Source organism: Sebastes umbrosus, chromosome 11 (assembly GCF_015220745.1).
Source record: "Sebastes umbrosus isolate fSebUmb1 chromosome 11, fSebUmb1.pri, whole genome shotgun sequence".
Classification (NCBI taxonomy): Eukaryota; Metazoa; Chordata; class Actinopteri; order Perciformes; family Sebastidae; genus Sebastes; species Sebastes umbrosus.
In genome coordinates this window covers 12,214,333-12,239,764 of record NC_051279.1, presented here as the reverse complement: position 1 = coordinate 12,239,764, position 25,432 = coordinate 12,214,333, and the positions used below count along the sequence as shown (strand labels likewise).

At 39.9% G+C, this 25,432-nt stretch overlaps 2 protein-coding genes across 7 annotated transcripts in view; one reads left to right on the top strand and one right to left on the bottom strand.

Moving 5' to 3' along the window:
• Positions 1-46: 46 nt before the first annotated feature.
• Positions 47-18,082, bottom strand: cblc (Cbl proto-oncogene C, E3 ubiquitin protein ligase). Of its 6 annotated transcripts, none has more exons than XM_037786017.1 (13): positions 17,876-18,082; positions 16,850-17,647; positions 10,863-11,009; positions 10,614-10,770; positions 8,918-9,039; positions 8,215-8,352; positions 8,041-8,128; positions 7,756-7,887; positions 4,998-5,183; positions 3,531-3,686; positions 3,134-3,189; positions 2,250-2,305; positions 47-912 (listed from the first exon to the last, which is right to left on the bottom strand). In XM_037786017.1, the coding sequence occupies exons 2-13, from the start codon at positions 17,221-17,223 to the stop codon at positions 779-781; spliced, it is 1,746 nt and encodes a 581-aa protein (XP_037641945.1). In that variant the 5' UTR covers positions 17,224-17,647; positions 17,876-18,082; the 3' UTR covers positions 47-778. The 6 variants fall into 6 exon arrangements, with proteins under 6 accessions (XP_037641945.1, XP_037641946.1, XP_037641943.1 ...); XM_037786018.1 differs by having other exon boundaries at positions 2,250-2,302; positions 17,876-18,081; XM_037786015.1 differs by having other exon boundaries at positions 3,134-3,192; positions 4,998-5,180; positions 17,876-18,081.
• Positions 3,183-25,432, top strand: part of bcl3 (BCL3 transcription coactivator) — a 46,323-nt gene continuing 24,073 nt past the window's right edge. The window contains exons 1-2 of the mRNA XM_037786020.1: positions 3,183-3,252; positions 23,392-23,934. Coding sequence (XP_037641948.1) covers positions 23,403-23,934 — 532 coding nt within the window. The 5' untranslated portion in view covers positions 3,183-3,252; positions 23,392-23,402. The remainder of the gene's footprint in view (positions 3,253-23,391; positions 23,935-25,432) is intronic.

Genomic DNA, 25,432 nt, shown 5'->3' with positions numbered 1-25,432 from the left:
GAAATTACCCATTTTTCACTTTATCTCTCTTCACTTCCCCCTCTGGTTCTCCTCAATCCTATTTTCTTTTACAGCCCTGACTTTTATTTTTCTCTTTCTCTGGTGCCTTTGAAGTTTCCTCACTCAACACGCATGTGCCCGAATGTGGAAAACAAAATAAAACCACTTGGTGTATATTTATTTTTTATTTTTCTATTCATGTCCATAATGGGAAAAAAAAATACCAAATCAAACTACTTAGAAGTTCAAGTATGTGTCAGTCACACGTTTATTTGTTTCGTTTTAATACCATATAATACTGTTTGATGGAGTTATATAGAAGCATTTATTTACTCACATAATTTATTCATAATAACACATTTATGGTATGGGTTAAATGACAAGGTAGCATATTTCTATTGTTTCATATATTCACTCTAGATATGTGATTGCCCACTTTCATTTGTTCATATACCGGTAATTACATTTTCAAATATCAAGCCATTTCATTTATTTCTAATACTTCATGGAGGCTATAATTATAAAGAGTCAGTACTGAACCTACTGTGGAGATAATGGCAGTGTGATTATTAAACAGTAGGAGGCCTCAGTAAGCAATTTTCCTGTCAGTGCCATCACAACTTCAGCAGTGCAGCTGACACACGGTCATTTACAGTTAAACATGACACCAGAAACTATTTTTACATTCACTGAGGACTGATTTCTGAAATGCAGATTTTTTAGTCGCCAAGTATTTCTCGCTTTAGTAAAAGAGTCTTTATTTTGCGGCGGTTTTCTGTCAGGACGACATTCTTCTCGTCACATCTCCAAGGTCACATTTGTCGTGTCGGAGCCCCGCTGTCCATTCCTCCTTCTCTTTACGTCTTCGTCTCGGTTTGACAGGGCTTGAGGATCCGAGCCATGCTGCTCCACCTACACACAAACACAGAAAGAGGTCATACTAAAATGTAGAGCTGCAACGATTAGTGAATTAGTTGTCAACTTTTAAATTATTCAGTCACTTTTTTGATAATCGATTAATCTGTTTGTGTCATTTTATTAAGAATAAAAGCTAAAATTCGGATTCTAGCTTCTTAAATGTGAATGTTTTCTGGTTGCTCCTCTGATAGTAAACTGAATATCTTTGAGTTGTGGACAAAACAAGACATTTGAGGACCTCATATTGGGCTTTAGTAAACACTGATTAACAATTTTCGCCATTTTCTGACATTTAATAGACCAAACAACGAATCGACAATTGAAAAAAAAATAATCGACAGATTAATTGACAATGAAAATAATGGTTAGTTGCAGTCCTACTAAAATGTCTGGCTCTGCTACTATGTTTTATTTTAAAATTAGATTTATCTTTTTAGATGAATGAAATAATAGCATGAGACTAATATTAGATTGGGGGTTACTAATGAAGTGATGAGTCATAACTTTTGACTGGAGATGAGAAAATGTGCTCACATAAGGAGGGAGGAAGATGGCGTCAGCGTGACTTTGAAACATCTGTCCAGGGACTACAGACGAAAAATAGCCTCTTGGCTAACTCTGGTGCATTTACAGCTATGTTTATTAATGTGCACAGCCCCTGTTAAATAAACTAATAAAAAAAATCTGTAGAGTGAGCCAAAAAACTGGGAGTAAAACTAAAGTGTTTTTCATAGCAAACATTTTTACCTGTCAAACAAAGGTGACACTAATAGCATTTTTAATCACTGCATTGCAATAATAACAGCTGTAACTGAGCCAGCATTAATGTTTTTAGTTCCACTTCTGCTTTTCTGCAATGACATGTCAAAATATCTGCTGTGAAAGGGTCTATGAATAGGATTCATTTCGGTACAATGAAATAACCAGATGCTTCATGATAGCAAGATTAATTCAGAAAGCATAACATCATGTAAAGTACAGGACAGTCTGGACAGACTTTTTAGAGGGAAGAAAAGATTAATTTGCATAGAAGAACAGAATGAGAAACATCAATGAAAAGAAACATGTCGTTCACAGTCTTGGTAATATTATATCAATAACAATTTAACTGGGCTTCTTTTCTTACTAGTGTTCTGGGGAGGTTTGACATCTTTTTATTGGTTTCTAAAGGAAAGCTTGAGAGAAACAGTTTGGGAACCACTGGTTTATAATTACATTTTTAGGATAGCGTTACTGTAATCTGCATAGTGTATAATATTCTCCCTCCTATTTAGTTTCAACACTGTATGTGCACAGTTCAGGACACAATGTTGTAAAATGTCATAACTTACATTCAACGTCCTGAGAGGAAGACGAAAACTTTGCTTCTGTGAGGAATTCAGTGCTGCTTAAAACAGAACAACATGAAATGGAAATATAGGTGAATAACTGAATCAACTTTCCACTATATGTCTGTGGCATGATTTTCTTTACTGATGATTATTAACACTGCAAACATTACATGCAGGCTCAGGTGATAAATAGTGATTTGTTGCAGTGAGTCTTAGCTGTCAATCACCTGGTGGAGATCATAATATCCTAATCAAATTAGGAAATTAAACAAACAAACAAACTAAAATGACCAATAAAGAAACATTCAGAGTCCTAATTACCTCCCTGCCTTACAATCAGCTAGCATAGTAAATATTTTCAATAATTGTAATAATCTTCATATTTGTGTTTAGCTGTTAAAAATAATAGGAATCTTGAAGTTAGCAACACAGTCTGTTTTTTTGTTTGTTTTTTTACAATAAGGTTTTTATTGTATAGACTAATAAATACATGGAGACATATGCATACAGATTAAGTCAACAAAGACATAACAACCACAAAACAAACTGCATAATCAGTGCAATCTGCACGTTGAGTCTTTGCACAGTTGATTTGGGTATTTAAATTAATCTAGAGTGTTGTCAGCATTATGTTGAACACGTGTTAGAGGTTACAGTAACTTGATGGAAACTTCTTCTCTTAGTTCCCTTATAGAAAATTGGAACAGATTTTACCAGCAGACTATAAATAAAGCTACGATGTCAAGATCTTTATCTTAGTAGAAGAAGAAGTAACTGTGAAGTTCTAGCAGCATGCTTAAAATTAGCCTCCTGAAGGTTTATAGTATGCATGTAGACAACAAACACATTTTCTTCCTTTACTGCTCTGCTTTAAACCAGCTCACCTATTCATGTTTGTCTCTTTTTTGTGTCTCCTACGTGTTTCAGCGCCACTGTGACCCTGCTGAAGAGAGGAAACATATCACAAAGATTATTCAGCCATCAGCTACTACGAGGGATGTAGGTAAGTACAACACTTGAGATTAAAAAGTACAAGTAAAATGACACAAGTACACAACAATACGACTAGGTTACAGTAACGAGAGTAAATGTAGTTCATCACTTTCATTACTGCACATATTCGCACTGCAGTTGGTGAGTCTTTGCAATACTGTGCATGAATTAACATTCCTCAGAGTTTGTCTGCGAGGAAGGGAGACATTTAGCACATCACATCATCAAACTGACAAGAAGTAATACAGCAACAATATGCAAATAGCTCGAGTGTATGTGGGAACTTACTGAACGGGAGTGGGAGTGTTTGTCCAGAGTCTTGGTTTCGGAGGTCTGGGACAGGTTGGAGGGAGATGGACAGCGTGGGGTGGTGCTGTGTTTAGGGGGCAGAAGTGGAGCGCTGAGGTGGTGAGACCTGGGAACCTGGTAATCCAAACTTGAGAACTGTTGAGAGAAAATGTAGGCAGTCAGTGGGGAATTAATAAAATGTAATTTCTTCATTGAAGAGCATTACCTTAAGGTGACAAGAAACCTGGAGGAGTTGCGTGCACGTTGTAAACAGATACCATTCCTGCTAAATCACTGAAGTACAAGCTTGTACTTACAGACTGAATGCAGACAGAGGCAAACGCATAGAAATAAGAAGAGTCTGCAGACATGCTAGTAGTACCACAGCAGTGCTTTGAGCTAAATACTAATGTCAATATTTTCAAAATGACAATTCTGACATGCTGATGTTTAGCAGATACATTCACCATCTTAATTTAGCACATTAGCATATTAACATCTGCTTATAAGCGCTAAATACAAAGTTAAAATTTTGCCCTGATGATGGCACTAGATCAAAAGTTAATCCTGAGGGACATGTTTGTGCCAGTGGGCAAGCCAATGCGGAAGTGTCTTAAACTTGCATTCTTTCTAACAGCCAGCAGGGGGCGACTCCTCTGGTTGCAAGAAAATGTCTGATTGTATAGAAGTCTATGAGAAGATGAGCCTACTTCTCACTTGATTTATTACCTCAGTAAACATTGTAAACATGAGTTTATAGTCTCAAATGCTAGTTTCAAGTCTTCTTCAATACAGCATGATGTTCATTTAATAGATTATGGTCCCATTTAGAGTCAAATGGACCATAAAGCAGGGGATGCTTTAGGGCGTGTGATTGACAGGTCACTACCATGGCATTGTCCAGTCTGGGAGTTGTCCAATGTTTTTTCTTACAACTTGAACCCTTTCACAGTGTGTTTTCAGTTCATGAAAAATGTATTGTAACATTTTGATGGCCTAAAAATGCATTCGGTTGTACTTAGTTCCACCCTCTCGTGTCACTTCTGGTTGCAAAAAAAACTAAATGGCGATGGCCAAAATGCCGAACTCGAGGATTCAAAACGGCAGTCCACAAACAGAGTAGAGCAATGGGTGACGTCAGGGTGACTACGTCCACGTCTTATATACAGTCTATGGTTTGCACCAAATTTCATGGCAATCCATCCAATAGTTTTTTCACTCAAAACCACAAATATCAACCTCATGGTGGCGCTACAGGAAAAGTCAAGGGATCAACAAATTCTGTAGGGTTCATCCTCCGAGGACCGCGAATATCGCGACCAAATTTAATGGCGATCCATGCAATAGATGTTGAACTATTTCAGTCTGGACCAAAGTGGTGGACATACCGACCTTGCCATCCGCTAGCGTGTCTGAAATTAAACAAACCAAATATCATATGTCATATATAAAAACGTATTCACACACCTTCCTCAGGGCGGCCAATTCCTTAACCATCAGTTCAATGTCCTCGTGGTCCTCCTCCTCCTCTTCGTCATCCTCAACGTCCTCCTCCCACTGACCGCTGCCTGGCTGGAAGGGCTCGACGTGGATGGACTCTGTTCCTCTGATGTCGCAGCGACAGTAGGGGCAGGTGTGGCCAGCCGACTTCTGCTAGATAGTTATCAACGGCAGGTCATGGCAGGGCAGAGTAATGGAAACACTATATGAATGTAGAGACCCAATGTCACACGTTGTCTTGAGAACAGTTTTGCGTCTTTTGAAGTGTATGTAGTGGAATATGTTGGACTTCAAAGTATAAAGGCAACAGCTTTTCGAAAGATGAAGGAGGTGGAAATACCAGGTTTAAACTAGATGAAGATGAATTTGTTGGGTTTATGACGTTCATGCATTTTTTGTTGATTCCTGTGACCACCGATTCTTTTTCAAATTGCTGCTCTTATCTAATTTTGCAGTTTGACTGATATACTGAAATATAATTTGTCCTATTTCAAACTCTGTCACTTGCCCACACTGCTTTGAAAATCTTATAATATAACTTTGGTATCATTTTAGTGTTCAGCTACAAATGTGTGCAGACGCCTTTGAAATTATGATTTAGTTACTTCAGAGTTTAAGTGCCTGTGAAGGTCTGTATTGTTTCGTAAACTTACTGTTAAAGAGGAAGTTTGGTTGACCACAATCTAGACTAACTTACAACTTTTCCATTGTGGTCTGATGTCCACAAATCATATCTATTTTCTTTTCCTGTCTGTATGTCTGTCTGTCTGTCTCTCTTCCCTTCACTCTCTGTCACACACACACACTTTTTCTCGAAGTGGATGTGTGACCGATACGGTTTGAGGAGGATGTGAGCCTGTGCTAACACAGGAAGTCATCAGCCCAAATGTCAGGACATGCTGCTCTGCACCTTTGCAAAGACTCAAAACACACCCAGAACAGATGGGAGGCTACTGGCTGGCTGGCTGAAAGAAATAGTAGTAGAGCACGAAGCTGTTATTTGCCAACAGCAGCTTTAATTCTGACTGGATGTTGTCAGTGTCACTCTGTGATTAAAAGAGGAAGTAGGAAATCGGGAAATCCCCATTGCATGATGGCTCAATTTTGATTTACAGACAGACTTTTGGGATTTATGTGCCATTTATCTATATTTATATAGATGTGATCAGGCTCAATATCCCCGTCTACAATTTTACAGTTGTCAGTTTACATACTGCACGGCATCTGTCAGTGATAGTAATGGTTCATTTCACAGCCCTTTTCTTTTTGAACGCTTGAACCGAGCGTTGTGTCTGTCTTCCCGGAAAGTTATCGCACTATTTGCTCATGCAAATAATTGGTTTAAGATGCTTTGAGTGTGGAGTACACAGCTGTTTTTGTGGCCTGAGAGAACTGGAGTTGACTCATTTGTGGAAGCAATGTGACCCAATTTACAAGCACAGGTGTACTGAATATATCTTTAGATATTGACTTGTGTCAACAAGGCTGACTGATGTAATGTGATTTCACTGTAAAAACTGAAGTGGGATGTAAGTGTCCTAACATCTTTATGAAGGCAATGTAATAGTTCCACATTAATAGGAATATCCAGGTATAGAAACACATGAATGACATGAGAGTTACATTATAGACTTAACTTTAGTTAATTGAGGAAAGTTTTGCAGAGATACAAGAATTTTTCAGCAATTCTACAAGTCTGATGAAACATGTATGTGGAGATACTGAGACATTTGAGTTTCTTGGTTTGAAATATAAACAGACTATTAATAAATCAGTCATGGTATTAATTTGTGAGGGTTATTTTATATAACTAAGCAGTTGAATGTCACTCACGCTTTGTTAAACACGTGCATATTTTTGACATCAACCCCAAACCACATTTAAATAACCAGCAGTCTGGTTTGGTTGTTGATAAACCGTTGCTATTCTGGTCGGCCTACAAAAATAAATCTAGTTTAGTCAGCATCGACTGTTTCACTCCACTGAACACACAAAAATGTTACGGTAACAACCTGCCTCGGTTTAACATGTCAGTAGTAAAGGTGCATTAATATAGCATTTCACAACTAATTGCTGTGTAAAGCTATAGAGGAGAAATGTCTACCTGAGCAGAGAATGAAGTCGCTCTCACTCTGTGTATGTTGTAATCCGAGCTTCTCCATGCTTTGTTGACATCGCCAGGCAGGCCACACATTCTTTTAGTGTGTGTTCGTGGATGTGAGCGTGCCCCACTGGCTAGCTCAAGGCCGCTGCTCTGCACTGCTCTCATACGGCAGTTACAGATGATAACGCCGTCCGACCGACGGGGGCATTGGAGAAGTGTAGCACCCACCCTCAGGTTCCCCCTCAGTTAGCTCTGTCAGCAGTGTTGACATTGTTTTCACTGTTAGCACCGTTAGCTGTGAGCCGCTGGCTCAGCCCTTGCCATGTTGAGAACCGTATGGAGGCAATAGAAATGCCCCAAATCTCGCATTTAGCACCTTTAACTTTAAACAGGAATATCTTAGCTTCTTAGCTATCTTAGCTCCGTGCTTTGTTGACAAAGCCGGGCCGACCGCATGGGCTTTTAGTGCATGTAAGTGCATGTTCGCCATGTTGAGAACCGTGCGGAGGCAATAGAAATGCTCCCAATCTCGAATCTAGCACCTTTAATGGCTGAAGATAAGCTTGTGTTTTGAAATACTGTACACTAGGCTACAATGAGTAAGTGGATGGGGGTTCATACCTGCCAGCCTGTGAGGCAGGGTTGGCACAGGAGATGTCCACAGGGCTGGATACGAGTGTCCTTATCCCTCTCTGCACAGATCTTGCACAGCTGGAAGGTGCTGCCGATGTCACAGTAAAGCTCATACTGCTCCTGTTGGGTGTTACAGTGGCGGCGTTGGCGGGTAGACAAGACAGAAAACGATAAGAGAACATCTCAGGATATGATGTTTTGTAGTGGTGAAGCCTCAGGATGCTGTTGGCAGTTTGATAAATTGATAAAGAGGTATGAAGTGCATCCTCTTACTTCTGAAACTTTAACTTTGCCCCTCTGGGCCGGTTCACACAAGCCTGTCAGGTCGGGGTTCACATCACGGCCGTCTGGGTACAGGTAGCTGCAGGCACAGAAACACAGCACTTAGAGAAAAGGCACAAACAAACAAAAAAAATAAAGCAGAGAGCTGTGTGTGTTTGTCCTAACCAGCATTCCTTGAAGCCCTCAATGAGTGCCTGGTAGAGAGGTGTATTCTGGGGGATGGTCTGGACGATGCCACCTTCAGTGGTCACATGGCCAATAGCCCACTGGCCCATTCTTGTGCAGCTCAGGCGGAAGATATAGCTAGGAGAGAAAGAGATCCTCGTAAATCACACTTGGACATTATTTTGTTTTTCGGTGTCAATGAGTCTCTGGCACATACAGTTGCTTTGGTCTATATTTAGTTTTTTATTTACTGTATTTGTGCAATTAATTTAAATGAAATGTTCTCATTCTTAACTCAGCTATAATATTGATGCTACAGTATAGGCCTTTCATATTCTCATGGAGCTTTACTTAACATAACAAGAACATTTATTGAATACTAGACGGAAAGCTGGAAAGCTTGAGTTTGATGCGCTATCAAATATACGCCGAAAGAGGAAAAGAAATACATGGTACTTCAAAATAGATTGAAAAGTAATAAATGAAGCCTCTTTCCCCTGACCATTTTTTGGAACTTTTCATAATGAATAGCCGGGTGCTTGAAGTTGGAGTGCTGTCGTTCTATGTTGTTTCAAGGACCAATTGCCAGATTTGAACTTGAGTGCTCAACAACCTCCACAGTGCTATTTTGAGATATGTGTGACATGAATCAGCTTCTCTGGGAAGTGCATCAGTCAGAGTTTGTTGCCGTGCTCGTCCTCACCTCCCAGGTCTGTGCAGGTAGTGTTCCAGACGAGCTATAACCTGGTCGTAGGTGAGGAAGGCCATGTAGCCTGGATGAGTCACTGCTAGCTGGTTCCAGTTCCTTATGAGTGACTTCCAGGGCTTAAAGGAGAGGAGAGGATGAGAACATCATTAAAAGAATAAGAACATTTTGGGAAATACGCTTATGCGCTGTCATGCCAAGAGCTGCTGTAGATGAGAAGATGCCTATGTATGTATGTATGTATGTCATGCCGGCGTGACGTGTGTGTGTTCGTGTAGCCCCGCTATGCCGCCTGTCCCTTTTACAAGTACTGTAAGAAAGAAAGTATGAATTGGCCTTAACAGACGTTGAGTTGGCTCTGTGACTACATTCGCTGTTGGCTCAGCGGCTCAGCAACACACTTTATGGCCCCACTGACGTGTGTTGTCACCATAACAACTAACAACAATCGGCATTCTCATTTGTACTAGTCAAATTACCACGTCAAACAGTTTAATGTTGGTTCTATTCTAATTCCATTTCTTATAGTCTGTACACTAAATATGAAGCTACAGCCAGTTAGCTAAGCTGACCATAAAGACTGGAAACAGGGGAAACAGCTAGCCTTGCTCTGTCCAAAGGTAACAACATCTGCCTATCAACTCCTCCTAAACTCACTAATTTACACATTGTATCTTGTTTTTTGAGAATCGTACAAAAAGTGTGAGAATGACAGGTTGTGGTTTTTTGAGGGATTAAGTACTGGACTATTTCTTGGCCGGGCGCAATGACTTCCTGGACTCTTGTCATCGCCGTGAGGTTGCCAGGCAACCAGCAGAGGTTCCAGGAAGTCACTGTGCTTAGCCAAGAAATAGACTGCGTCAGAAATTACCATACTAACACACTATTTAGTATAACAAAACAGTATGTGAGATTTTTTTAGTGCGTCCGAAACCTTAGTGTGAAACCAGTAGTACGTGAATTGCATACTATTTCCGATGCGTTGGACACTACGACGGCATAAATATCCCACAATGCAATGTGGTAGTGACGACAATGTAACACTTCAATTTAAGTGTAAGTCACTTTTTTAGGCGTAATATATATTTTCAATTCATTAAGACTTTTGATTCTCACTCAATCGTAGTTGTAGTCACATGAGGTTGGCACGGGTTACCGTGGTTACACGTCTCCAACCGGCAAGGAGGCTCTCAGGAAATGACGCTATAAATTACAGCTCAGTGTGTCCGAAAACATACATAAACTGTTTCTTCGCACAAAAGTATGTTGAACAATAGTACACATATTGGGTATGTAGTGCATACTATGCAATTTTGGACGCAACCTATTTCTTGGCTAAGCACAGTGACTTCCTGTAGCCTTGTCATCACCATGAGGTTGCCAGGCAACCAGCCGAGGTTCCAGGAAATCACTGTGCACAGCCAAAAAATAGTACGGCTGATAACCAGTGACCTTGTTGCTTTCACACTTAATTACATTTGTGCTCTCATTAAACAACATCTTAATTAGAGAGCTTTAATGGTGCTGGTAGGGGGATTTGTTTTGTTCCCTATAGACAGATAAAGGCTAGTGAGAGAGGTTTCCTTTCTTCTTATCTAACTCTTGGCAAGAAAGGGACTATTTACCAAAAATATCAAAAATCAATTCCTTTAAGTAATCAGTTATTACCTTTGACTGGAATATTTCACCTTACCTGAAATAGTCTTGTGAAGATGTCAAACTCAAACACAGAGATGTGGTCATTACAGGTGAGATCTATAGTTGACTTCAGAGCCATGGACTCCATCCCTTCCTCAAACGCGTGTACACTCCGCAGCTGCTCTTTGAAAGTATTCCACTGCACTATACACCTGTCAGGACACATTTTTGTCATGTAATGTAGATACACAACACGCCCCCCCCAAAAAAAAGTTCTCTCGTCATGAAAACTCCCCACACTCACTTGTTTCCAAATGAACGCATCCAAAACTCCTCAGCCTCTGTCTTAGTCACCCTGTAGGTGTCACCCTGAAAACCGCCCCCTGGAAACATGGCCCTCAGCTCCCAGAGCATGTGACTGAACAGCAAAGACAGTTTGGTCAAGTTCCTCCTGAGAATGAAAAACACAGCAGACTTTCAGTTGCAGTTGCAGAAATAGAAATGAGTATTCTTTGCTTGGACATTTCAATGTTTTCCAGCCCTGTGGTGCAGAAGAAAATATATTCTCTTATACAAATAGGCCTATATAAAACCGTCTTGTGAGCCAATAACTCATTTGCCTCAAACTGATAACCCGTAATCTCGCACACCTCCTTATTCTTACAGCTCAAAGTTTCAAAGACATTTGTATCTGCAGAAAAAATCATTAGTCTTTATTATTTTATATATTTTATCTCCAGCATTTAAAAAAATGTTTTACATAATAACATAAAGTATCACAACCTCTGAGTTAAGACTCCAACTTATAGTGTAGGTGGTGTGAAGTCATCGGTGTCAAACCAGGAAAGCATGTTCAGTTATGACAACTGTGGTAAACACTAAGAGTTGGTTAAGAATCAATTGTGTAGAAATGAAAAGAAATAAGATCAAAATAAAACATAGCTCTAACTGTTGTACATGTGTTACTCTGCTGCTTCTTTTCAGTTCAAACAAGCATTGCTTACTTTCCACAGCTTCACACGCACAAGCAAACACACAACAGGTAGTCCAGCTTACAAACAGGATGCTCTCTGCAGCATGCTTGTCTGTAAATACCACAAAATGTTCCAGTGGCCAGTGTGTCGCTTCAGGCCAGTCTTTATCAGCGTTTACTGTGCTCTCTTTTTAGGCTTTTCTAGGGTCATTTAATAAATTAGATTGTAATATTTTGACAATTAAATTTGCGCATTTCTCAGTTCTGAGTTTACCTTTTAAAATACTATTATACATCTCTCTGCCAACATGCAGCTCGGTGCAACATGTAATCTCACACTCAAAATGGATTAAAACTACCAAAACGCTACATTTAAAATCAATTTCATCTACTGTAACACCGGCAGAAGACATTCTTTGACAACAATAACACTTCTGTATGATGTAAAACATGAAGAGGTAAAAATGTAAGATTTTGTCTTTGACGTATCTTTAAAGGTTCTCTATACGATATGGCCATGCGTGCCTTTTAGTGCATGTTAGTGCATGTGAGCGTGCCCCACTGGCTAGCTCATGGCCGCCATTCTGCACTGCTCTCATATGGAGGTTACAGCTGATAACACCATCCCGACTGATGGCGTCGTCACAGCACCCACCCTCCGGTTCCCCTCCAGGTTAACACTGTTAGCTCTGTCAGAGTTAGAGCTAGCTGGGAGCCGCTGACTCAGCCGTCGCCATGTTGAGTGCCATGTGGAGGCAATATAGATTTAGCACCTTTTAAAGATTCTTTCCAGACAGGTTTTACGCAATACATAAAAAATACTCTGCTGTGAATAATAATTTGTCTGATATGGTTTTTCCACAAAAAAAGTTCAATTAACTAGTTAAATATTCTTCCAGCACATCTACTACTTCTACATCATTGAACAATGAACAATGTGCAAATATTTAAAGATGTTTCCTGCTTCACTGAAGAGTCCCTTCTGCTCTGCAAATGTCAAACATTCAAGTGAAGCTACAATAAACAAAATACATGTTTGAGTGAAGGAGGATTTTTTTTTACATAAACTTGACTGCTCCACTATATGTAATCAAAAATATGTAAAAAATACTGCAATATGCTTTAATGTACTGTATATTTTCCCTTATTTAAAAAAAAATAGACTAATTTAAAAATACACAAACTACAACAATACCAGTATTCTATCACAAATGCAGTTAAAAGTGTACTATTCTATATAGGATATGTACTTACACCTAAATATATAACAATGCTAGTCAGTCAGATCTATTGAATTTGGCAACAAGCACTCTTCTTCATTACGCCTTATCTTCTCTTTTGCTAGACCTTTTTGATGCGTCTCTGGAAAGCTTCTGCAGATCAGTTCAGGCATCCAACATTCATAAGAGAGACATTAACCGTGTGGGTGGTGGTCATAGACTTTCCACCTCAATGAGGAAAAGAAAACCTCTATGGTGTTGAGGATGGGAGAGAAGCGTGGGAGGAAATGTGTAAGCCACATCTCTCGCTCTGGCTCGCCTCGCGTACATAAAAATATCATGAAAAGAGAAAGATGGAGGGTAAATTTACAGCTATCACACCAGTGCAGATGTTACACGGACGATGTATTGCATTACGGTAATCCGTAGTTTGGTTGGTTGTCATTTACTGTAATTGTGTAATTGGTCATCAGCTTGATCAGTGCGCCTGAAGAAGCTTGATGTGAAATACGTTGATCGTTTCAAATCGTTCTGATCTCACACAGAAGTAGAGAATAACGTTTATAGATCTTGAGGGCCGCCAGGTTTGAACTCTTGCACACTGAAAGAAGTCTTTTATTCTTCATACACCAGTGAAAGCCTCTTTATATATTTTCAGACGCAGTATGGAGAATATTATACAATAATCTATTTTAGCTTTGACACTTCAAGAACCTAAAGCTATCTCTAAACATTAATGATAATGAAAAACATATTTTTATAAATTCAAATATCTACGTCCTAAAATCCACTGAGATCTATTATCAGTGTTTGTTTGCTAAAAAGTTGTAATTACTATAAATTTTAATTGAAATTAACATTCAAAAACCACACCCTGAACACGATGAGTACACTAAGACATTAATGTTGGTCAAATATTTGTAAGTGTCAAAATTAAACCCAAACTGAAGTGCTCTAAGGTATAGCCAGTAAAAACATTTTTTATGTGAAATGTATAACTTTGTAAAAAATAAGTTGAATTTTAATCTTTAATGGGTAACATAAACTGATCTATTACTATTATTAATTGACTAATACACGCGTGTTTCTTACGTTATCTCTGTTCCCGGTTCTAGTTGCATGTTTAACAGAGTTTACACATTTGCATGTGTTTCATAAATTCCCGTCAGAAGAGGTCGAAGCCATCAGTGTGTCACAGACAATAGTCTTACAATAACCGCTCAAAACCTCCACTGTCTGTTTCTGTCGGGACCACCGTCAGTCTTATCTCACTTCTGTTTTTAACTTCACATGATAAAAGTTTCACTTACTTAAGGGAGACTATATCATTTTAACAGTCAATGTTACGTATTATTATATAATAAATATACAGAGTATCTGCAGCTTAGTGGAGTCTGGAATAACAAGCTGTAAAAAAAGAGGACATTGCAGCAGGATGTTCTAAAAAGTACAAAAGATGATATTTTCACAATTTGCAGTGACATCTAAGCCACATTACACATAACGCTCTGTGAATTTTCCACATGGCTGCCCATGCGGACCTGGCTGCGGCGAGAAGGCCACCTGCTACAGTATCTTGTGTGTGCAAGATGACGCAATAAACCTTTAAATATGGCCTTATCTGATTAGACAGATAGATAGACAGACAGACAGACAGATGGACGGACGGACAGACAGATAGATAGAAAGATAGATAGACAGGTAGACTGACAGACAGATAGAAAGATAGATAGACAGGTAGACTGACAGATAGACAGACCGACGGATGGACAGATGGACAGATAGACGGACAGATGGACGGATAGATAGAATGATTGATGGACGGACAGACGGATGGACTGACAGATAGATGGACAGCCGGACGGATAGATAGACGACAGACAGATGGGTAGATAGACGACTGAAAGATAGATAGGCGGAGAGACGGATAGATAGATAGATAGATAGATAGATAGAAAGAAAATAGCATGTCTTCATCCAAGTGAAAGCATAGAAGAGAGAAATCCAGTCCTGATTTAGGCCACATGCAGGCTAGAGGATACAGTAAAAGCAGAGGATATCTGTGTATAAACAAGTTACGGATACAAGTTACAACTGTATGGACATAAATAGAAAACAAAAAAAGTCTGTTCAAGGCCAGACAGTCTCTCTCCCAAGCTGCTCACATACTGCGGTTGCTTTTGCCAAGTTTCCTCCACATTAGCATCACAAAGATGCAGGTTTGGCCCTTTTTCCACCGTTGTCATTAGTAGTCTCAACAGGAGCAGCAGACGCAGCCCAAACCCCAAATAAAAAAGTCACCCTTTTTAAGCTCTTCCAAAATATCCACTTTAGCCAAACAGCAAACTTATTTAACGTGGTTATTTTTTTCCTCTGGCACACAGTGAAGTCTATATTTGACTTGTGGGAACCGGGGGAGTTATTTTATTAAACTTCTATAGATGGTGTAACATAGCTATTTCAGTTCATTTGATTTAGTGTTCAATGATATAACTCTCAAGTACTAAGTTAGGACTCTTTCTTTAGGTCTTGTAAATATAGGAGACTATTTTGGGATTCTCGTACTTTTTAAAAGAGCACGAGCCCCGGTCCCATGGTACCGGATAAAGATGTGAGGGATGTGTGACCTCTTTGTGACCCTGCAGTCCGTCTATTTGTCTTACAGAAGATCACATTACAGAGAGGAAAACATCTGGAAAAAGATAATGTTTTTCGGTTTAATTGGATGAGTTGGGGAGAAAATAGCGGCCGCTACACGAAATGGTCGGCTACCTCGGGTGTTACCCGGCCACGCAGATAGTTCGTTTTTATTTGTTCAGGTTGCGAGGTCTCGTACATTTTGTTTGTTTGAATAGAGTCAAATTTGTGGTGCTCACAGATGTAAAAAAAAAAAAAAAATCAAAAGCAACATCTATTTCTATTCTGTTTCTATTTTAATAACTTATTTCAAGCAATAGTTTCTGATCACTGCACCGGCTTTTGAATTTACTTCTCTGGAACACAGCACATAGATCTTTATTGTTGTATGCACTGTATATATTGTGATGTTGTGATTTTGTCTGATGTTGTTTTGTTGCACTAGTTGTATCTATGTTCTAATGTCTTGTATGGACTTCTGTCGCTGCCTCTTGACCAGGTCGTCATTGTAAATGAGAATTGGTTCTCAATTGACTTATCTGGTTAAATGACAGTAAATAAATAAATATATTTCCAGAAAACGTTTCCCTCTTACTCTGGATAATCCACAGAGTAATTATACAGAGTTACGGGACATGGTTTCTGGAAAGAAATGTTGCTGTTGAATTTTTAACTCATAATGTTTCAATGCTGTGAGCGCTGGTTTTATTCAAACAGTCCATTGTAGAGCAGTGGGGTGGCGGCGGAAATCAGACACGGATATATGACAACCTGATCAAATAAAACAAAAAATGTTTTTGCAAAATGAGTGGGAAAATAGGTTTGTTATTTTGTCTTTCTAATTTGCGTGAACCAACTCTTAAAAAATAGACAAATATGAGTTTTCGGGTTACACTTAACAATTATTTTCATTATTGATTAATCTGTAGATTAATTAATTAATCATTTAGTCTATGAAGTGTCCAAAAACAGTGAGAAATGCCCATCACAACTTCTGAAAGCCGAAGACGATGTCTTCAGCTGTCTTGTTTTTTCCAAAAAAACGAAAGATATTCAGTTTACAATGATACAAAACAAAGAAAAAACTATAAATTCTCCCATTTAAGAAGCTGAAAGCAGCACCTTTTGGCCTTTTCAGTTATATAAATGACTAAGATGATTAATTATCAAAATATTTGCTGATCAATGTTCTCTCAAGGAACTGATAGGTTAATTGTTTTTTTTTAATTTGTACTCCAAGTAAGAAACATAGGACAGTACATACCTCTTATGAAATTACTTATTGTGAATTATGTTAAAAAGGACAGTGGATAAAGAACGTAGTCATGAATAAATGAATGAATGAAGCATTTGATTAAAGGAGTTATATAATTATTTTTAAGTATGATATATTGCATTTTAGATAGAAACACTTCATACACTTCGTTCTTGTGTATAGATGTCAGACAGGGTCTCACTTACCTGCAGCTGGATGACTCCTCAAATATCTTCTCCCGTCCCTCTTTAAACAGCAGCAAAGCCCTGTCTGTCTTATCCAGCAGGTTTCTGACGTGGACCCTCAGGTACTTGGCCTCGTCTCCACGGGGGGCCTGGCTGCTTGCCGCCCTGGGGCCTCGGTAGGGCTCCCAAACCTGCGTGAGAAGTGTTGTCGTCTCAGATACCAAATCTGGCAGGTATGGTGGACTGTTCCTCAGGCCCAGCCGGGGGTTAGTGCACAGCTCATGGAGCTTTTCCAGTCTTTTGAGGGCCTTGTCCACCAGCCGCCGGTCTCCACTGGTAGGGGGCTGGGAGCCCGATTTTGGGCTCAGGGACGTTCCTGAACCTGCTGCCGCCATCACTCCGCTGTTGTGAAGTGATGTGAACCAGCCTTAAATGTCAGTCTGTCTCCATGTAAGGGGGCGTGACAATAAATAATAATGGTCCTACTGTTGTTGTGAGATGTGAAAGCTCTCTTTTGAATATGTGAATGTTTAAGAGCAAAAATAGGAGCAGCTATTCATAGTGGCTCAAGTTTTTGAGTGTTTAAGCTGGCATTTATTGTCCATGTGATGATTTTTGTGAGTTCCCAGATTCATCTGAAAAACACACATCTTAGCCTCCTCAAACAGCATCCACCCTTGATCCATATAATAATAATCCAACAGCATTACATTATCCAGCAGTGGATTACGGCATCTCTAAAAATGCACTCGAAGCATAGCATTTCCTCCCAAAACAGCCACTCCGGTCCGTCTGTAGCCTCTCACTCCTCAGTCAGATCTTCAGAAAAATACAAAAAGTACAAAGTCTGTAACACAGAGGCTGTTTTTTTTTTTTTTTAAGATTTCCACAACACCAACAATACAACATAAAAGGCCATGCACAAGAAAGAGTGAACTGAAAACAAAGAAAGAGACTCAAACCTTGAAACAGTTTCAACTTCTACCATCCAAACTCTCTCCACCTTTACATATTCAGCCATTCTTACCCCCCATCTAGCATACTTACCAATATTCATCATGCACACATGTCAGCAGCACAGCAGTCCCACATTGTCAGGGTCAACAGAGCAGAGACAACTACTCACAGCACAGCGGAAACATGTTCTCTGTCATTGGCTGAAATGTGGCTGCTTCTTCTTTGTTTCTCTTTCTTGGTGTCACCCTCTCTCTCTCTCTCTTTTCTTGGTGCACCCTTTGATTGGTTTCCTGGTTGCAGTCAGCCAAACAGGTTTGTTTTCTTTGCTCTATTCTCTTGGGCAGGCGAGAGAGAGAGAGAGAGAGAGAGAGAGAGAGAGAGAGAGAGAGAGAGAGAGAGAGAGAGAGAGAGAGAGAGAGAGAGAGAGAGAGAGAGAGAGAGAGAGAGAGAGAGAGAGAGAGAGAGAGAGAGAGAGAGAGAGAGAGAAGGAGGTGTGAACTCAAAATTAAACATTTACTACGAATGAAAGCAGTGCAGAAGACCTGCGTAACACGACAGGATAGACATGTAGACTGTTTATTCAAAGGAAAGCTCAAAGTTCAGCAACTCCAACTGTTGGGATATAAAAAGAATCATAAACTTCACAGTAGGGAACAATGTTTACTGTGTGATTAAATGGATTTGTTTGGCGTTTTTCACCCAAATTCTTACTGCAAAGTCCACCATTTTGCTTCATACTAAAATATTTTAAAATCTGGTGGATGGATTTCCACAAAATGATTTACATACATTCATGGTCCCGAGAGGATGAATCCTAACGACTTTGGTAATCCCCTGACTTGTCCTCTAACGCCACCACGGGGTTGATATTTATGGTTTTGAGTGAAATGTCTCATGTCCCCCTCAGGATGAATTGTAGCCGAATTACTTTGTCGACTCCTCAACTTTTCCTTTATCGCCATCATCAGGTCAAAATGTTTATTCATCCAAGATTTTTGTTTTATGATCAAATACCTGAAAAAACTAATGACATTCCCTTCAGTCTCATCTGTAGGCCAATTTGTTTTTAGTGCAACAAAACCCAATTATCCATTTGCAATGACACAAAACACACAAAAGAGCAGCAAATTCTCACATTTAAGTAGCTGGAACAAGTCAATTTTGGCATTTTTTGGTAAACTAAATAAATGAAATGATAAGTCAATGATCAAAACTGTTGTTTCACACACTCGGAAGTACACGTGAAAGGACTGATTACTCCTTATAACTTATTTTAATGATGACAGGGGACGTAGCCTAATCATGAATGACTGAACGAAGCATTTGATTAAAGATTTATATCAACTTTTTTTTAAAGTAGGCAAAGATTTGGAATGAAATACTTCAAGGAAAAGAAGCTAAGTATTGTTATGAACATGTATGAACAAGTTCCTGGTGTTTGTATGTCAGCTAGTCTAACCTGTAGGTGGATGTCTCCTCAGATAACAGCAGCAGGGCCCTGTCCGTTTTATCCATATCTGACATGGACACTCTGGTACTCCAGGATTACTTAGCTTTTTCTTTAGCAGCATCGTCAGGTCAGCATTTTAATTAGTCAATAATTTTGGTTTATGACCAGGTGAATCTGCAAAACTAATGACATCTCCACCACCGCTTGGGCTGCGGCCCCACCTACAGTATGGAGACTGGCCAAGCAGGGGCTGTGGCCGGTCCTGAATCTGTTGAGGGTTGACCACTGTCTCCTTGGGAGGTAGGTGCCAAGGACCTGTTGAGTAGGGTCTGACACCAGATGTTTGTTCGGGACATCCTTGGACTCCCATTCCTTTTCCCAAGCAGATTGGGTGGTTAAGTTGGCTGGTGGTTTATTTTTTCCGAAATTGGTTCTAGATGGGAGACGAACAGTAGGTGGATTGAAGATGTCCTTGTGGATTGGTAGATGGGGGAATCTTTGACCTTTTGGGGGCATCCTTTTAATAAGTGCTCCTTGGGGGGTGTTGAGTGAATATTACCAGTTATGATTTGCATGGTTGTGTTAAACTGGGCATCCACATGGTGTGTATGGGGTGAGCTGGACCAGACAGGGGCACAGTATACTGCTGCAGAGTATGCAAGGGCCAGTGCTGAGGTGCACAGTGTAGGGGCTGCTACCCCCCCATTTTGAGCCTTTCACCTTTCCTTTCAGATGTTTCTTAAAGGACAGGGTCCTGTCAAGGGTCACTCACAGATAGGTTGGGTTGGGGGGCGTGCTTTGGCCTAAGTCCGCTCAGTTGGATGTTAAGTTCTTTGGCAGCTTTTGCGTATTTTTAAATACCTTGAGCAAAAGGGATACATTTCTCCTGAATATTTCTTGTATCTTTTGTGGCGCGCTCTTTTAAGGTACACAATCTGCACCATTAGAATGAGAAAACCAACAACCTCTGCTTCAACATCCACAAGAGGGAGACACTAACTCAAACTCTGCTCACCCAGGTTAGTGTTGTCACTGAAATCTGATTATTTTACCCATTTAAATATCAGTTTCCAGCTTAATTTATAAAGAGCATATACAGTACATGCTTTAAAATACTTTAAAATCTTATAACTCAACAGAAGTAGGCTACTTGCTAGATGGTCTCCATTTGTGCATGTTGCAGCCCCACCACCTGCTGTAAAAGACAATTATCAAAGCCACTTATACGTATAGGCATGGGACGGTATGAAAAATTCATGTCACACTATCCTGCATGGTCAAAATGATTGCAATTCACAATATTATCCCGACAATCATCAAAATATGCTTAAAACTCTTAAAATGGCACTAAAACATACTGTAATCACTTTACCATATACATTTTGTTAAGAAAAAGAATCATTTTTATTTTGACTTTTTAATATTTATTTAATATTCATAACATACTTTTTTGTGAAAAAACAAACCATCTTAATCATAACGATAAATGAAAATAAAATCATCAAATTTGTGTGAGATAATCTACATGATAGAGAGCTAGACAGCTTTTTCAAGTCACTCGTGAGGATATTCATGATTATCACGATAATGGAAATTCACCGCGATCAACTTATTGTGTTTTTATTGTGATCCGCGATAAAATCCGATATCGTCGCGTCCCTACTGACGCAGCAGCCAAAGAGAACAGTAGTTTTTTTTCTGTATTGTTTGAAAGTAGTTTAATTCTGTGCATGTATTTCTAAATGCTTAGTTCAGAGTCTCATTGCACCTTTGCTCTCCCGGCACAAGGGGGCCTCATTTTACCTCTGCGCCACTGATGACAACTCTGCATTTATCATGCTGCAGTATCTCAGTGAACAGAGCCCCTAAATAATAAAGGGTTATGGGGATCTTTCTGTTTACTACTGTATATGTGTATAATCATTAATCTTGGTCAGTGTCTCATTCATTAAATAATGAGCTCTGTCAAGTGTGGGTTCAGGATGAGACAGGTCGTTAAAAGAGGTAGGGCCGTTTATTTCTGAAACAGTGATACTTGATGCCAGAGGAGACCATGATGGTTGAGTGCCTTGACAGCTGCAGAGCCTGTTTGTGTATTGAGTGAGGGTGTTTTAGGGACTTTAGACACCGAGCTTGACTTTCCGTTGCCATCTCCACACTTGAGTGGAAAGAGGAAAGTCCCAAATTGACCCTGGTAATCAGACCCTGGTCTGAGGGTGGAGTAGGATTAAGATTAAAGACAAGGATGTGAGGTGTGATTTGTGTGTGTTGGTGCATATGCATGCTATGTGTGCACATGTGGTTTGTATAAGGGTTTGTGATCTGGTAACATGGCAGTTTGGGTAGGGCATCTTCTCTCTAAATTCCTCCTTTTCCTGTTTTTAGGAGCAAAAGTTCAGCTCTGAGTCTGCAGCGAGGGGTGACATGTGACCAACCTGAGACAACAGATGAACTGTCGATGGACTTTTGCAAAATATGCGTCCTCCAAATGACACCAGAGTGCTAAAACAAGCTAGAATTAGGCTTTAGGCTTACTCGAGCTTTCATGTTGTCATTTATAGATGTTGATGGAACAGCTGTAATGTACCTCAACTGAGACAATATTGACTGTTCTGTAGTGAGACTTAGGTGTGAAAATCAACATTATGTCTGCTGATGTAGCAGGCACTGAAACATGAACAAAATAACATAAAAAAACCTTCCATGACATCATTAAGAGGGCACAGAAAGCTTCAGAAAGGGAGTTCACCTCTCAAAGCCTTTCTGTTTTTGTTACTCTTTTTCTATTTTTACATATGGTAATATGCCCAATGTCAAAACAGAAATATATTCAAATGCAAAGTGGCTTTATTGGCATGAAAGTTTCAAAAAACAATGTTGCACAAAGCATCTTAATACAAATACACCACACAATAACATTTATATGAATATTAACACATTACAATTGTTATATATTATGTTATATAATCATTTATTCAGCACATTGCATGTTAAAAAACAGTTTCCTTGTTGCACTGTCATCTATGAAGTGGGAAAGTCTGTTTTTTTTGCAATAAAGGAAAGTATAACAAGAAACCACTATGAATAGGCTACCTGCAAAATACTTAGTTCTCATATTGTTACTTGAAACTATATAATGTTAACTGCTCCTCAAGTTAGGAAATAACAAAGTTTGGCGTTTGACATACTGACTTCAAATTTTATCTTTAAGCTTTTATTATTATTAACATGACTGAACAATTCAGCACATTGCATGTTAAAAACTTGTTGCACTCTCATCTATAAAGTGGGAAAGTCTGTTAGGCTTTTTGCAATAAAGGAAAGAAATACACTTTATAACAAGGAACCAATATGAATAGGCTACTTTCAAAATGCTTAGTTCTCATATTGTTACTTGAAACTGTATATATTAAGTGCACCTCAAGTTTGAAAAGTTTGGTGTTTGACATACTGACTTCAAATTTAATCTTTAAGCTTTTTATTATTAACATGACTGAACGATTCAAAGCAAAGAAAAATTTGGAAGAAAAAAAAAAACATTTCAAGGAAAATGTAAACCTGTTAACAATAAGAGTGCATTAAATTGCCCAGCTACAGTATGAGCCAATGACTGTGATGATTTGACGCATGCAGCGACGTGCCCAAAGCACCCGAAGCGAGAAAAGCATCGATCCTTGAACTTCTCGAGAAATTCAGCTTCATTAGATGTTTTGAACTCTGCATGCAAAACAGACAGATGTCAGAGAAGGAGGTCGGAAATGCAGAAAAATACTTTTGAATTCAAGTGAGAAGAAGTGTGTTTTCTCTTCTCCCTCCTTCACCTTCACTCAATTGGCCCCTTAAACCGAAAGCACCGCAGCACTCATTAAAAGCAGATGATGAGTGCAGCTGCTGCTCGATATACCTGCAGCAGTTACATGTAGGTGCGTCTGGGATACACTTTATCTATTGGCTCTTTTTTTCGAAAACACATTTTGCATAAGAGACTTTGAAGGCTTTATCTATAATACACCAGTGACACAAAAGGAAACCCATTTGATTGCATGGAGATGGGAAAAGCGCACTAGTGGCCACTTTGGATGGACTGATCCCACCACCACCACCACCACACTGTCACTGAGAGAGTTTTCTTCACACCTGACACTTCTTTCTTCGGATCCCCAGTTGATGCCGAGGATCATGACCATGAACGGTGACCACCAGTCGGTTGGTGCCACCGCGCCGCTGGATCTGCGCACCAATACCCGAGAGCGAGGTGGGAGCGCCGGGTCGAGGACTCCGGACTGCAGAGGTCGCGTCAGCAGAGACGCACAGGTGACCGGCGGCGGATCACCTGCACCGCCAGCGTGCACAGGTACGGACACTTTGTTGGAGAACCGGTGCTCCACAATCAGAAGCTCAGAAACCGGTGTCGCTGCGCGCAAACGACCGGCGGACAAGTCTTCCTCAAGGCTTCCTTTTAGGAAACGCCCGATTCCTGTGGAGCCGGAGACCCAGAGGCAGTCACCGGCTCCACCGGAGAGCGCAGACCGCTTCTCCTCTGTGGGAGATACGGACTTCACATTACGAGGAGAGAGTTTGGAAAGAGCCGCGGATGAAAGCAGATTCTGTGCAGCACCAGTGACTCCCAGGCGGTTTGAAGAAGCAAGACGGAGTCCAGAAGGATTTCCCATCCGCTGTTTGCACCCGTATGATTACGGTAAGCGTTGCTGGTCAACATTCAGTCTGTTAACCTCACACTATAACTTTATATTTTACTTTAAAAAAAAAAAAAAAAAAAATCCACTTTTTTTTTTTCTGTCACTTTAAGTCAAGTCAAGTCAAATGTATTTCCATAGCACATTTAAAACAACATGAGCTGACCAAAGTGCTTTACAGACATAGTGCAGAATAAAAACAGGTCAACAGAGCAGACAACAAAATCTCACACATCCACAGACAGAGACCAAGATAAAATCCGTTATGAGTAAAAGACTGTTATAATGAGCATTTATAAAAGGCCAATTAGTAATCACAATTCAAGTACATTCAAAAGCCAAAGAAAAGAGGTGGGCCTTTAGCTGTGCTTTGAAAGACTCTGTAGAGGGAGCAGATCTGATGTGGAGAGTAGTCTTTATTGCTTTTATGCATACACAAATAAAACACAAATATAACACCGAAATTTGCAACAGTGCAGCGAGGGGTTCAGTTTACAATTGATGATGCAGTATACAGGGTTATTTTCTGATTAAAGGGACTATTTGTAGCTTTCAGAAATGCTTGTTAACAGCGACACCTGTGGCCGTTAAATCAATGAAAGTCAGAGTCGGGCTCGCGCTTGTGCTCGCTCTACATAGACATGAACGAGCATCGCTCAAAACAGTGAGGCGACACACGTCAGCTAAAACCACAATATCACTCTATATTTCACCTGCTTGGCAGTAATGTTAGCTGACCAGACGGAGGTCTCTCCATGAATCACTGCTGATCCTAGTGTAGGCTTTTCCTGCTTCAGCCTCCCGACCGCGGGTCGGTGCCGGGGCTGAAGCAGCGGGGCTGAAGCAGCGGGGCTCCGCAGCGAGTAACGTTGTCGTCTCCCAACCGCAGTCGGAGGGAACAGGGAAACACCGGCACCCGGTCGGAGACGACAACGTTGCTCGCTGTGGAGCCCCGTCACTTCACAAGACACGGAAAACCTCTATTGCTCTGGAGGAGCTGCAGCAGTTATTTCTGCACAAACGTCATATAACGAGAATAGTTTCTGAACTTTGTTGCTGTGATTTCTATAAAGTTCTCATCTGAAGTAGGCTATGTCAGTGGTTTTCAAAGTGGGGTCCAGGGACCCCTAGGGGTCCATGAGAGGGTTCCAGGGGGCCCTATAGCAAAAGCGTGAATAATTTATTTTAATTCCATCCATAAGTAACACAACGACATAATCTATGACTATTTTGATCATGGGTTTCATCCTTATCAATAGGCATGCACCGATCCGACTTTTTAAGTCCTGATACTGATACAGATACCTGGGCATTGGCCGATATTGGATCCGATACCAATGTTTATTTAATAAGCTTTATGCCTCACTGTGTGGAAGACACTGTTTTTTTTATGTGTAAAGCAACATCAGGCTGGACTTAAACATTGTTTTTTTAACTTTGTAAACAAAATGTAAAAAATAAATATATATATTTTTTAATTTATACAAATGGATTTTTTAT